At 31.8% G+C, this 15877-nt stretch overlaps 1 protein-coding gene across 1 annotated transcript in view; it reads right to left on the bottom strand.

The window, feature by feature from the left end:
• Positions 1–1112: 1112 nt before the first annotated feature.
• LOC130449345 (GAS2-like protein pickled eggs) overlaps positions 1113–15877 on the bottom strand; it is a 97092-nt gene continuing 82327 nt past the window's right edge. The window contains exons 6-11 of the mRNA XM_056787117.1: positions 8137–8244; positions 5742–5917; positions 5329–5665; positions 4794–4959; positions 4295–4717; positions 1113–4233 (exon numbers count right to left, since the gene is read on the bottom strand). Coding sequence (XP_056643095.1) covers positions 3920–4233; positions 4295–4717; positions 4794–4959; positions 5329–5665; positions 5742–5917; positions 8137–8244 — 1524 coding nt within the window. The 3' untranslated portion in view covers positions 1113–3919. The remainder of the gene's footprint in view (positions 4234–4294; positions 4718–4793; positions 4960–5328; positions 5666–5741; positions 5918–8136; positions 8245–15877) is intronic.

The raw sequence follows: 15877 nt of genomic DNA, 5'->3' as shown, positions 1-15877 counted from the left end.
CAGCCAATGCAAGGTAATCAGCAACTGCTTCTCAGGCTGAAGCGCTTTACTCTTTCCTGGGGGATGTCTTAAATGTTGCCCAATATGTTGCAACACAATATCTTTTGCGTCTTCTGACAGCATTGTCGTTATCGTCATCTTCACTTGAATAAATGAATTCAAATTTTAACATTTTTTATAAATATTCAGCAAAATTCAGACAGGAACTAACAAAATTTAATCTAATATCAAATTGACGTAAGTCCTGTAAGTCCTTATCTCCAAAGTCTTTGCAAAAAAAGTGACAAGTGCAAAATTAATGTGTTAATTGTGGAACACAAAGACTTTTCACTTTGCAGCAAATGCAAATTGAAAAGTGATAAATGCAAAGTTGCAAGTATCATTGTGGAATAGGCCCCAGAACAAGTTGTCACTTATTTTTTCCTTTCGAAATTCATTGTTCAGACAATGCATTGTTGCGGCATTACGTCACGGCATTAGGTGCCACGACATAAAATGTCATTGTCTGAACGAGCCTTAATTAATGTCACGTCAACTGTCATATTCAAGGATTAGATTGACACATTTAGGTAGGTTAGTTTGCAAAGATTATATATGTACTCGATAATATACTGTTAGTTTGTATTTTATAGTCCTGTAGATGCACTCAGATGGAGGCCATTGGAAGTTTCTACTGTCATAATTTGTATAACAAAAACTAATAGATTTAAAATAAATAAATGTCGTTTATTTAATCAGATTCCAGCGAACTAAAACAAAAAATGCGTAACGTTACCTTATATGTGTAGATGTATAAATAGATTTCTTTAATTTTTTGTTTCTTTTACTTTTTTTTTAAGGGTTAAAATTTGCCGTTACTTCATGTTACTGTCTTTAATATGGCTACAGCATTGGTTATATCTTCATCATATATGAGTTCTTTCCAATGCTTACGAGAAAAATAATTTCTACTACATACAGTTGAATAAGTTCTTCTTCAACTGTTGAAAATATACTGGCTTGAGTTAAAACTATGAATCTTCTTTGTCTTAGAGCTGTTACTCCATGAAACGATTTAGGATATGAAGGATTGAGTTTTGATGAGAATAGAATCAAACGAATAAAAAACCAACTTTGAAATTTATTAAAAATGTATTGCTAAATAATTTGTATATAAATATCTAGGGTTAAAAATCAATAGGGTTACAAAATTGTCCAGCTAATTTTTAGTATCACTAGTCCAAATTTTTCTAAAATAAAAAATTTGAAACTATACTGATTTTAATACTTTATCATATATTCATGTATTTTTTATTTGTTAAAAATTCCTGATTAGTATTTATGTTGTATAAAAATAGAAATAACAAAAATGGTTTTTTAAGGCTAATTGTTTGATTATTTGCATTTGCTTTGAGAAAATTCAATAATAAAACGAATAAAATTCCTTCAGAGTAAACATGTATTGGAGAAAACTATAACTTTGAGGCAATAAAATATAGTTGAACCACAATTTTTAGCCAATTGTTTACTAATTAAGTGAACTCGGTAATAATTTAATAATTTCTTTTTATTTTTTGGATCTTCTGTTCAGAATCTTATCTCTATTAACATTTTTTTCAAAAGTTTAGTTTATTTTGTGAAAAAATATTCGTAATAGAAATCCGAGAATATCTTCACACTTATTTCTTGTAGTAGAAAGAAAAGACGAATTATGGTTAAATAAATAAGTTTGTCTTTTAATTTTTAATTAGGTTTGTTCTTGGTAGCTTCACTGTCAGAACTAGTTCATTATGTGTACACTAAAGCCTTCTTTGTAGCAGAACCAGTGCTAGCGTCACTGTTCTTAGTAGCAGTGCAAGAGAACTAGTTCACCCAGTTAACTGTACTGCTTGCACTGGGTCTAGAGTCAGTTCAGCCAGTGCAGTGCAATAAGTGTAATCTGGAAACGGTGGTAATACATCAAAAAGTATTCAATCGTTTTCCATTATTATTAATACTACAAACTATATTGTTCTTTGTATCCCATCGATCTAATTCTCATGAACTCATGAATCCTGCACTGGACCAGTTCAGTACAGTTCCAGTGCAGCTACCAAGAACAAACCTATTAACATATTTTGAAGTCATTTCATCAGAAAGGGTCCAAGCTACTCAAAAACTGATCATCTCTTGAAATTTCTATTTTGAAAAACTATTAGTTTTGATGATTGAAAACTTTCCTTAATATAAATGAAAATATTGAATAAAATTGCAAATTTTAAACTGATATGAAACAGATCACTAATGAAGAATAGGTTTAAATGGATAATAAAGAAATTTTGATATTAATTAAACTAATAACTAGTAGAAGTGAAGCTTTAAGCTTTAGCAATTAAAAGCTTTCTAGAATAAAAAGCTTTTTAGTTTATTGTCAAGTAATAAACCATTTTTGTCCACACTATGTATATTTTATTAATGTCAGTATCGTTTCTATATAAAAAAATCTACATCTAACTTATCTACCTACCTAATGAAAAAGAATAGCACCATAGGAATTTTTAAACAAGTAGGGGTAGGTATTTATATAAAAATTAAAGCCTCTTGATAGAGGTACATATAGGCAACTTAAATAAAGCGAAACTTTGTTTTTTCTTTCTAAATATCTAAACAAAATAACAAAAACTTATGTAACATAACTCGTTAGAGCAAAATGTGGTATACATTAATGGGTGTATTTGCATAAAATTTAATTCAAAAAAGTATATTACGTTAATATTAAATGCATTTAATGCAAACGAGTACTAAATAAAATAAATATGTTGATATTTATAGTGAAGGACATATTATTTCTTTGATATTCCAAGTAATAGTTGGATTATTATTATTATTATGATTCTATATATGAAAAATGAAAAAAAATATTAAACTTGTTACATGTTAAGTAAAGTAATTTCAGTATATAATCTTGATTTAACCCAACTGCAACTGAAGTTGAAACATTTTCAGTTTTTAGAGAAACTTTCAAGGTTAAAAGGGTGTGAAGGGAAAAAAATGAACATGCTGTTTGGTTGACAATGGGAATTTCTTTATAGAAAAATAAAAGTTATATTTTTCTAACAGAGCTAGTATGAATCCTCCGTTCTATTAGGAACAATATGTGAAAAAAAAATTATATTTTTTTATATATTGAGAACATAACTTGATTAAAATTAACAAAAAGTCCTGTAGGAGTAGGGACACCACGTTTTAAGAGAAACTTTCAAGGTTAAAAGGGCGTGAAGGTGAAAAAATTAACATGCGTTGTGGTTGACAATATCATGAGACTCATTGTGAATTTCTTTATAGAAAAAGAAAAGTTAGTTTTTTCAAACAGAGCTATTTTTTGCATATTCATGAATCCTTCGTTCTATTAGGGTAAAAAAATTGAATTATGATCCACAATATGTGAAAAAAAATTATATTTTTTGATATATTGAGGGAATAGAGTAAATTATAAAAAAAACCACCTCTACAGAATATAAACATTCATTTTCTTGAGAATTATGGTCTGATTAAATGACAATAATACAGTTTTAATGTGTTCTAGGGCCTCAAAATTCGCGAATTGGTATTTCAAAAAGAATCTCGATTTAAACGATTTTAGTTCATATCCGATGAAACGATTTGACCAATTTATACCCACATATACGAATGGAATAAAGTCCAAAAAAGTGGTGGCCCTATTTTTTCCTGGACCATAAATGCTTGTATGATCAAATGATAGTTATTGCATAGGAAATTCCAGAGGGAATTTGTTTAGAATTACGGTCTTGAACCACATCCAGCCTGTACAGGGAGATATAAGTTTGGTTTGGACTGGTTAGATTAGATTAGATTATTCATTTTCACACCAAAATATCAACATAAATATTTCATAAACAATTATTCAAATTGATATTTTCTATTGATTCTGTGTTTAAATTTATAATTTTGTAGCTTTCGGAGCCGGTATTCTCGAAATATGATTTTCAGGTCGAGAATCCTTTCTGGGGCTTCTAATTGACATTCTTTCCGGCGAATTTCTTATCGGACCCAATGATGTATATTTGTCCTCGTCGTTTAGAGTGTTTAAACTGCCGAATTTCTTGAGCAATATTTGGACTTGCAATGCTGCATCTTCATCTGAACTTGCTTGGGATACGACTTGTAGAAGTTCCTGTTTTAATTTAGTTTTTGTAGGGGATGTATTTGTAGATGAAGATCTTCGTTCTGTTAGACCCGAGACGCTTCTTCGCACTAAACGAAAATAAGTATAAAATTATACAGAATGGATAGGGATTTTTGTATAAAATCTTACCTGGTGAATTTCTAGCAAACGGTTGGACGAAAGTATCTTGTCCAATACTCGGTCTGGATTGTCGAGGTCTTCCACTCCAGGTGTTAATCCTAGAATCACCCTTTCTGACTTGAGACGGTGTTTTCTTTGGACTTTTCTGAATTTGAATGTCTCCTTTAACTTCTGCACTGTTGGTTCTGCTAAAAGATTTCTTCTTAATTTGTGCGTCGTCCTTGGTCAAAGAAAATGACTTTTCTTTCTTTTTAATTAACGTTTCGTGAGTTGTCGTTTCGGGAGAGGTACTTGAGGATTCAGAAAGTTTTTCCATCGATTGGAGATTCTTTTCTAATGTAGTTTTCATATCATTCCCATAAATTCTTTGCGAAAAGTGGGTTCTTCTAAGACCAAATTCGTTAAGATCGTCGTCTGTATAAACTTGATGCTCTGAAAAAATGAAATTTTCCATAAAGATTCTAAATAATATCTAAGTTTTCATTGTCGAATTTTAACAATAACTTACCAGTTTCTTCAGCATCTTCTGTGGAATTTTGACTATAAAGAGATGATCTTTGTTTGGTTCTATCGTGTATAAGACCTAAGCTTCTGTAACCTTCATCGGACATTTCTGAAGTAGTGTCGCTATGATCTGTATCATTTACGTGTAAACTAACTTCTGATTTTAGAACCTAAAATTGATAAGCAAATCTTCTAATCAAGAAGTAACTCATAACATAAGTAAACGCGATCTATCCAATTTTGTTTTTAAAGTGTCATTTTGTTTAATTTTCTTCTGATAGTGGTTGTGTTCTACAACTTCGGCGGTGTTTGTCAATGTTGAAGAAAAAGACGTGGCTTTTGGAGAAGTTTCCTTAATAGTTTGGGCAGGCATTTCAATAGAAGTAGTAACCGAGTTGGTTTTTATTGAAACTAGCGATGGAGCGGGAGGATTAACGGCAAACATAGAAATTTTAAGAGATCCTGTCTTTCTTTAGGTCAGTTTCTTCGGCGAAAACTTATTATTATATTAGACACAATAACTAAAATGATATACTTACCTTGGAATCTACTGGAATTTGCATACTACTGACAATATTTTTAGGCCGATAGCTATTGAGTGATATTGGCAAAGATTGTGGACCATAGTTATTTTTATGTTGTGGACTTCTATTCGTTGAAAGTTTCGTATTAAGATTTGACGTGTAATTCGGTGTAGGACTTCTAGACCTGTTTAAAGGCGGCGCCAGGGATCTTCTCGTAGAAAGATTCGGACTGAGTGATCTCTTAGGTGAACGAGATCGAGATCGATTTATAGAATTCATCGGGGGACCTAAAGAATGAGGACCACTGGAGCCGTTGCATACATTGAATGAGTCGTTATTTGTTGCTTGTGATCTGAAATTGAGAAAAATAAAGGGAAAGTTTCCGACGATAAATAAGCTACGACACGTATGGTAGTCATTATATTTACCTTTCATAGTAAACATGGGATCCATGTAAATCTATTGCTCCTGGTTTATTTACCAATTTCGCTCCTTGGGTAGTTCTATGTTGCGTTCTACATCTACACGGATCGTGTTTATCCAAATAATGTGACAGTGTATCCCATCCCCCTCCGACTCTAACCATCACGTGATTACGGAGAATCTGAAAATGGTAACAAAAAAAAATTCATTTTGAGAAAGTTTCCGGTTTAGTAGGTTGACTTCGGGAATCTCACATATTCAATCAACGCTCCTGGTCCGTTACTTGGATTCCGTGACTGATAGAAAGAAAACTTTTGTGAAATTTTTAAGTTACGTCACTCCTTATTAACCCTCTAGAATGATTCTATCGCCTTCTAGGCATTTAATACCTCTAACAGTGTACAAAACTTGATATTTTTTTTTTGACATTTTGTTGTGTTGGTTCTTATTCAGGACACCTTGTACATGTATTGGAGAAGTGATAGAGAAAACTATAATTTTGAGACTATAAAATTATAAAAAATAGTTGCACCACAATTTTTAGCCAATTATTTACTAATTAGGTGAACTCTGTAATAATTTGATAATTTCTTTTTATTTTTTGGATCTTCGGTTCAGAATCCTATCTTTATTAACATTTTTTCCACAAGTTTAGTTTATTTTGTGAAAAAATAATCGTAATAGAAATCCGAGAATATCTTCACACTTATTTCTTGTAGTAGAAAGAAAAGACGAATTGTGGTTAAATAAATAAGTTTGTCTTCTTATTTTTTATTAGGTTTGTTCTTGGTAGCTTCACTGTCAGAACTAGTTCAGGCAGTGTACACTAAAGCGTTCTTTGTAGCAGAACCAGCGCCAGCGTCACTGTTCTTAGTAGCAGTGCAAGAGAACTAGTTCACCCAGTTAACTGTACTGCTTGTCTAGAGTCAGTTCAGCCTGTGCAGTACATTAAGTGTAGTATGGAAACGGTGGTACTACATCAAAATATCAAGTCACTCCTAATTAACCCTCCAGAATACTTCGATCGTCTTCTAGGCGTTTAATACCTCTAACAGTGTACAAAACTTGATATTTTTAACTTGCGTTGCAAAGAAATTTTTCTGTCATTTTGTTGTGTTGGTTCTTATGCGGGACACCCTGTATAGCCTAATTAAGGTCCATAAAGCTATAAATTACACGAAACTAAATTTTTTTCCGGTAGATGAAAATCGAACGCGACAAAAATTTCATTTTGTGATAAGGTCTGAAAGAATCTTTTCTATTTCCATGATTAGGATCCACAATCAACTGATAGGTGATTTATATAATCCGGAATCCTAGTTTCCGAACTCTTATGTTTTCTTTGGACTGTTGGAGTATTCTAATTATGGTTGGAATGAATACATGCGACGAGTAATCTATTTACTTTATTTAGAATTCATTATGATTCATTTCAAATGATATTACAAGTAATTGAATACCAATTTTGGTTATTTGGATATGTATAAACTGAATTCATTCTAGTCTGTTATGTCACAAAGTTTAATAATAAAAATAGATGCCTAATTATTTATGATATAGCACACCTGCATTAAGGATAATGAAAAAAAAAAAAACAAGTAATCCTTGAAAATTACAAAACGATATGTGTGTGAGCTCACCATCTTTGTATAGAGCGTGTAACCTACTCAATGGATTTTTACGAAATAATCATTTATATACATATACACTGAAAATCATAATTTTACTATTAAAAACTAAAAAAATAAATTAATTAAACATTCTTTTCTTTCAATAAGTTAGTTAAATACAATTTTCGCTTTTTACATTGTTAGAAAATATTATCGATAGTTCTAAATCATTCTTCTTCTTCTGTTTATGTCCTTTCGGGCCTCAGACTATTGGGGTTTCAGTTTTCACTCTCCTTTTATCAATTTTTACCTCATGTTTCGTTCGTATCCCATTTCATTTATTAATCGTATTGCTTTTTACTTTCAACTTCCTTTCTTTACTACTTGTTATACCCAAGTTATCCTGGGTCTTTCTTTCCTTTTTTCTTAGGTCTGTTTGGTTCTGTCATTTTTCTTTTAAGGCTTTGCGGTGTCAAACTATTCGAGGACCCATTGGGAGTCGTTTACCTCTATACCAAATTGCATCTTTAACGAGTTATAGGGCTTCAAAGTTGAGCCAAAAATTTTGTAGAAAATTAATTTCTTCAGAGCCCTTTAACTTAAAAAGTTAATTAGGGATGACCTAACCTTAAAATTTTACATGTTTTTAATCATTTCCAAAAATTAAGAGTACCATTTTTTTATTTTCTAATCAATCAGGAGTTAAGTTTAAGATTTTAGTAGGTTAGTCAATGTTTTTTTTAAATGTTTGTTGACATATTAATTAAAAAAAATATATGTATACACTCACCCTAACAAAAATAAGTACTTTGGTATCTCCAATCCTATATTTTCCTTCAGATACCCTTATCATGGGAAACTGGGTGGGGCAGGTACATTTTTCAACTAAATCCCTAACCTGAAACAGAATTTTCAATTCAATATTATTAATAAAAAAAGGTGATGTAATGTTGTGTTTTTTAAATTTTACAATTTTTTCTTTTATGTTAGAAACCTTTACGAATATTCCTATGATCTAATATTTATTTAACTTTTTCATTCTTAGACAGATATATTTTTGATTTTTGGTCATATTTGATGAAAAATTAGTTTCAATAAGCAGGTAAAAATCGACCGTCTTTATCAATATATTTTATTTAAGACTGAAAAAGGTTTGAACATCAATTTTTAATTATTAAAACGATACTAAAGCTGTAAAATATTTTGTATTTGCGAAGTAGTTGTTAGACGTTGGAAATAATCAAGTTCCAGTGGACACCTCGACCGGATTCATCAAATTACCCACAGATTTCTGTCCCATTACAGACTCAAAAGAGAAGCTTATTCAGCGCGTTTTCTCAGATCTAGTGCAACAGTTAAATAACTATTTTGGTTGAGTTAGACAGATGTCTAGGATATCAATCAAATTTTCTTCCAGGTCAGTTGGTTACCTTCAAACCTCAACTGTGCAATGGAACAAGGACTGGCTGTGAAAAAGGTGATGAATAACGTCAAAAAGGAAAATTATAATGGAGAGGGTGTCTTTTCAATTTCCAGTACGTCTGGACTTTGCGATGACCATAAATAAATCGCATGGCCAGTAGTTAGTAGCTTCGCTCTTGGACCATGTGTTCGCGCAACGGAAAACCAACATATTTGGTTATTTACGTACCACAAAACAAAACATAGTTTACCAGAAAGCTTCAAATTGATCAACAGACTGTATCATAACTGTGTGTGTCTATCAATATCAAATTGAAACCTAATAAATAGTATTTCAGGAAAACTCATTCTTCAAATTCATTTTTTTTTTCATTTGTTCTAATAAAAAAAGTATTCTTTTAAAATAAAAGTGTATCGAGTGAGGCACTAAGATAATAAAGTTTAGGGTTGCTTGTAGTTTCTTATATTAATAACTACACATCGTATTTTATAGCTCGTGTTATAAACCAGATGTCAACGATTCTATTCACTTTTGAATAGACCTTTTACTTTCATTCTTAAGCTCGTTACATTCCTTTTCGGGTAGGATCAATTTGAAATTTTCATTTCTGTTTACTCTGTACGTGTTTTCTACGTCCAAATAAAGCTATTTTTGAGACGGAACACCCGCAGGTCATCAATAATAAAATTTCCCACGTATTTTGTTTATATATTTTTCGATTTTTCTAAAGATTCGAGCACGAAGTTGCAGTTAAAATTGTCGATAGAAAGTCGTAGATTATTTTACTACAACATTCAATTGTCTTCAAACAATAGCTGTTTCTTATAACATTAGTTCGAATTATTATTACAGTAGGCTGTGAAATGGATACGTCTTGTTTGTTTAAAGGATTTATTGTTGTTGGTTTATTTTTAATTGACTAATACCTACTGTTTATAGAAGTTTGTAATTGTCGTGAAGTGATTCATTGAGAAACAAGTTTTAGTAAACAGTGCCCCATTCTTCCACTATTGCGGTACATTTTCTCTAATTTCGCTTTCAGTTTGAGATACGCAAACAAATAAAGAAGATTCCATCAAGTATTCGAAAGCACACGAGGTCTGGTTATTAAATAAAAACATGTGAAAAACAGGAGTAACGTATCAATATCAAATTTCTCGTTAAATTGAAAAGAACTCCGACTGTGTGTTATAAATTGTTGCAAAAGGCCTATGGGGACAATTCTCTATCTCGTGCGCGTGTTTTTGAATGATGTAAGCGCTTCAGTGAGGGCACTGAAGATGACCAGCGCCTAGGTCGCCCTATGACTGTTTCAACTATGGAAACAGTGGCCAAAAAGAAAAAGAAAAAGTCTGTGCGTAGTTGGTGCCAAAAAATCTGACTCTATACCAAAACCTCTTGCGTCAAAGGGTCTGATCAGATTTCCTCGAAAGGTTAAAAAAAGATCTGCTTTGAAAGGGACCCGATTTCAGTCGATGGAAGCGGTAAAGCAAAAAACGGCAGAGATCCTTATCGAAGAAGGCTTCCAGAACTGCTTCGATCGATGGAAAAAACGTATGGAAAGCTGTGTGGCGAGGGTAGGGGAGTATATTAAAGGGGAGCATCGTTATTTAATAGTCAGACCTCGTATGTTGCCATTATAAAAGAGGCCATCACCATTTAACGTTAAAAGAAATACCACTAAAAATGCGCATTTAAAATTACAAATTGACGTGTCTCAATTGTTCTGGTTCTGGTTCTCAAGGACCTAATTCAAACGAAATTTAAATGGATCCCTTTATTTAGACGTCCTTCAATAACCCTACTAGAATTTTTCATAATGACCTTATCAGGTTAAAACAAATCTGGCGAGATCCACGCTAGGAACGCATAAGGATAATCGCATTTACAATAAATTAATTTTCCATCAGGTTTTCCTGATCAAATCTATATAAAAAACCTCCCAGGATCAACTTATTGGAAAGCAAAATATTACTTATTATCTTATCCTGACGAGGTTCACACTAGGATCACATTAAATTGACCCGTTTGAAAATAAATTGATTTTTCTTTAGACTTTCTTCCTTGTGTGAGCCCCTCACTTCAATACAAACGAGAAGGAAAATCTAATCAGGAATATGTCAGTTAATTGTCCAAGTCCAAGTAATGTAAAGTAATCCTGATAAGGATCTTATGAGCTGATTCTGATTAGAATCATATAAGGTAATCCTGATCAGGACCTCATTACTGATCTGCGTTATATCCTCATCAGTCCTTGTTAGGCTATCCAGGTTGCGGAATAACCTGATAAGATCTTTATCAGGTCCACACAAAAAATTCTGGTCAGGAATTAGAGGTTATACCTTTCGTTTTAAGAAAAATTTTTGCAAAACTGCCGTTACCATCGACGATTTGATCAAAGGAATAAGTTTCATTAACCATCGAGCTCAAATCTTCGACCCAGGTGGATAATACATTATCAGATGAAGTCCTTGCTATATAAAGTAACATTAGATACCGGTTTAAAATTGATATTAACACCATTCAATTGACTAATAAGGACCTTTAATTATTTAAAAGGATTTCCGTTCGTTGAGAGTGGAATTTAAATATCAATATCTCTAATCAATCTACCGATTCATAAATGACAGTGGCATTAATTTATTCTAATTGAATTCTTACTAATAGAAAACGATTGTCTTAGATGAAATTTGTACTGTTAACTACCGAAATCAGATACCTGGTATCGATCACTTATCAGAATGATTATATTCAATATACTGCTTGAGATTGGAGATAAGGTTAATTTCTAGGAGCAGCTAGTGCTGACGAAATAAATAACAAAGTTAATAAAAATGAAGAAAGAAATAATACCAAACAATGTAACGTGCCAATTGGCCTGTTACGATTTTGATTAAACTTAGTCCGTTAATTGTGATGTAATATTCATTAGCAACGTCTAGAAAAAATTATTTTTCGATTCTATCTAAAACAATAAATTCTATTTATTGTTGTGGATGTATAAAGAAGATCAATAAATGGCCGAAACTTCGGACATTATCCGTGCTTCCATGAAAGTTAATACTTCCAGTTGGATCAATAATTAATCTAATAGCATTAATATTTATTGTTTCATCCGTCATATGCACTTGATCTTGCTACCTCTGATTACTTTTGGTTCCGAACTTACAAAACTGTGGCGTCCAATGTAATATCAACTAGTACCCTCAAATGAGTCCGTATACCTCTTCCTGAGGAAGATTCTTAAGCTGAAGACTTTGAGGTTAAGCTCAGCAGTATGACAGCAACTCACAACACCTATCTATCCATTTCTCACATTTTCTTGAACTTTTTTCATAGAAGAGATTCTATGTTAATAAGAAGACTATCAATTAGCAACACCAAACATACATGCCATGCTGCTACGAACGTCAAGGCAGGGGGGAGGCCATGAGATTTGCTCAAGAAATTATAGAAGTCATCTAACAATCAAAGGAAAAAGAAGATAAAACTAATGAGTAAAAAGTGAAATAATAATAAAGAAAAGGTTAATATTTTGATAGTGTAGACTACAATTTATAAAACCAATAGTGTATTAGGCTACAACTTTATTACTGTGGGTTACTGTTTAGGCAATTAAGTGTCTTAGGCTTCAATTTAAACAATTTATAGTGTCTACTATATATCTTATATATTATCTTAGGCTATTATCTGATACTGTAGGCTACTTTTTGCGGAACTAATACTATCTTAGTCTATTATTTGATATTGTAGGCTACTATTTGCGGAACTAATACTATCTTAGGCTATTATTTGATACTGTAGGCTACTATTTAGATAATTAAGTGACCTGGTCTACTATGTTAATACTATAGATTACTATCTAGGTAACTAATAGTATCGTAGGCTACTATTTCAATACTGTATACTGTGATTTCGGCAAATAAGTATCTTAGGCTATTATTTTAATACTATAAGTTATTATTTAAGCAACTAATACTGTAAGGCTACTTTTTTAATAATGTGGGCTACTATTTGCGGAACTAATACTATCTTAGTCTATTATGTGATACTGTAGGCTACTTTTTGCGGAACTAATACTATCTTAGTCTATTATTTGATACTGTAGGCTACTATTTAGATAAATAAGTGACCTGGTCTACTATGTTAATACTATAGGTTACTATCTAGATAACTAATAGTATCGTAGGCTACTATTTCAATAATGTATACTGTGATTTCGGCAAATAAGTATCTTAGGCTATTATTTTAATACTATAAGTTATTATTTAAGCAACTAATACTGTAAGGCTACTTTTTTAATACTGTGGGCTACTATTACTATTTGCGGAGCTAATACTATCTTAGTCTATTATTTGATACTGTAAGCTACTATTTGCGGGACTAATACTATTTTAGTCTATTATTTGATACTGTAGGCTATGTTTGGAAAACTAATACTATCTTAGGCTATTATTTGATATTGTAAGCTACTGTTTGGGGAGCTAATACTATCGTAGGCTATTATTTGATACTGTAGGCTACTATTTGGGGAGCTAATACTATCTTAGGCTATTATCTGATACTATAGGCTACTATTCGCGGGACTAATATTATCTTAGGCTATTATTTGATACCGTAGGCTGCTGTTTGGGGAACTAATACTATCTTAAGCTATTATTTGAGCAAATAGTGTCTTGGGGTACCTTTTTTAATAATGTAGGCTACTATTCAAGCAAGTAATACTAACACTTTTAATACTGTACTATCCTATTTAGGCAAATAAGTGTTTTAGGCTACTATTATTATACTGTACGCTAGTACTTAGGCTACTAATAGTGTCTTAAGCAACAATTTTGTTACTGTAGACTAGTATTTAGGCAAATAAGTGTCCTCGTCTACTATTTTGATACAATGGGCTACTATTTAGGCAATAATAGTGCCTTACTGTAGTATTGTAGGCTACCATTTAGGCAACTAATAGCGTTTTAGGCTACTATTTCAATACTGTAGGCTACTATATAAGTGTGCTACGTTAACAGTTTATCGTTGTAAGCTACTAAAAGCGAATATTTTTGTTCTCATTGTCTTGTTGCACTCTGTATGTTATAGTAATAATTGTTTGTTAACAGTGCATTATTCAAAAGCATTCTATTCCTAATTATTCAAAAATTTAACGTAAGTACTAAGTGCACATAATTAATTAGACATTCAAGAACCGATTTGTATTCATTTCATTCTATTCAATAGTTTTAATGGAGGTTAATTTTTCTGACTCACTAAAACGCCCAATCTTGCAACGCAAACAATGTAACAAGTACGGAAATAAAAGATAACGGTAGCTTTTTTGTCCCGTAATGAAATTAATACATTTTCGAAACGAACGTACAAAAAAAACCATCATTGTAGGTACAGTTAAAAAAAGTGTTAAACCGTATTCAAAATGAAATTACTGTCGGAATATTTAATAGGATTATCGACACATACAATTCTCAACTGATAGAGATATCTCGCGTTTTCCATATCTTCCGAAAATTGATCGGCATTTTCTCGTTTTTCAAGGTTTCTTTTCCGAGTTTTCCAGAATTCTCGTTGTCGTTTTTGCAAATTCTCCGATAATTTATAGAATATTTTCGATTTCTTCCGGATCGTTCTCGAGATTATCGAAGTTTAGCATTTTTGTCTTATTTCAAGGCTCCAGATACCGAAAAATTGATTGGTTCTGAAGCGTTTTCAATCATTTTGAATCACAACCCAGTTAGTTATTTTCATAGGAGGTGTTGATGAAGAATTTGCAGTGGCTATACGATCGAAATAAGCTTAAATCACAAAAATAAAAAAATGCGCATTTTGTATTTTTCTTATTTAAAACTGATAAGGTGTTTTCGCAACTTAACTAACCAGAAAATTATATGCCTACATCAATTTCGAAGTTTCTTTTCAGAATATCGTAAATTTTTCGAGGGTTTTGAAGCTTATGCTTTTTTCTAAAATAGTTTTTCATCTACTGAATTAAGAAGTTTACCTCAAACCTTGGAAATATTTTTTTGAATTGTTTATCAATTTCAACCGATTCTATTGAATATTTTTTGTTATTCTAAATTGTTTTTTGAATTTTTATTACAAATCTGTGATGCGTTTTGATAAAAGCTAGTTGATTTATCGCTTAAGCTTTTGTAACAATATTTTGTGCCTTTTCAATAGCGTTTTCAACTTTAAATTAAATAAGAAAGATTATCGCTTCCAACTAAGTTCCCCACCATAGAAATATGCTGTTTTATTGACCTGCGTTTATATATTATAATTAATAAATGCTTAATTTGTAAATTTTTTTTTGTACCCTCAATTAAGTCCATACCAATAAACTATTCTCGAAAATATTGTGACGTAGCTTAACGTACTTTTTAATTTTTATCGTATATTTTTAGTTAGTATGTAATAAAACAGGTCAAGTAGTTTCTTTGCATAATTCAAAGGATTTTGTTGAAAAAAGTTTTGTAAAAATGTACACGAGTGAAACTACACAAGCGGAAAACTAAAAAAATGATTTCTTAATTAATTAAATGTTTCAAATAATTTCAACCTCGCTATTTTTTAAATACTATTGTTTATATTTATTTGTCGTAACGTTTATTCGCCCGTAAATAAGAATTACAATACAGTTATTGTGGATGACGAAACAGAAAACGTTGTGATCAGCAATTTTCCCTCTAAATTTTACCGGGTATCCCAATAAGAAATGTCATATAGCAAAAGAGAAGACTGTGGACGCAAAAAAAACTCAAAAAGTACGTCGCTCTACCTTTTCGACACAAGCGTTTACTTTTCGAAGAGCAAATTGGACAGTAGTATGAATTTCCACTCTAAATCCCATTTCGTATTCATTCTATTACGACAAAGAGATGGCGGTAGTTGCTTGAAAAATACCACTGCAATAATAAAGTACACGATATATACAGTGTATGTTTCAAGTTATTTGAAAGGCGTTAGTGTCCAATCCAGAGCTAGGTTCTACTCTGGGTGAGACTGCTTCCTCGTTATCAACACTAGCTGAGTTAAAACGAAGCCGTACGATCTGCGAAAACCAGCAGTTGACCAAATGAGGTAACGGCTACAGAAATGTTTGAGA

The sequence above is a fragment of the Diorhabda sublineata genome, chromosome 1, assembly GCF_026230105.1.
Source record: "Diorhabda sublineata isolate icDioSubl1.1 chromosome 1, icDioSubl1.1, whole genome shotgun sequence".
In the NCBI taxonomy this organism is placed as follows: Eukaryota; Metazoa; Arthropoda; class Insecta; order Coleoptera; family Chrysomelidae; genus Diorhabda; species Diorhabda sublineata.
This window is presented reverse-complemented; position numbering and strand designations above follow the sequence as displayed.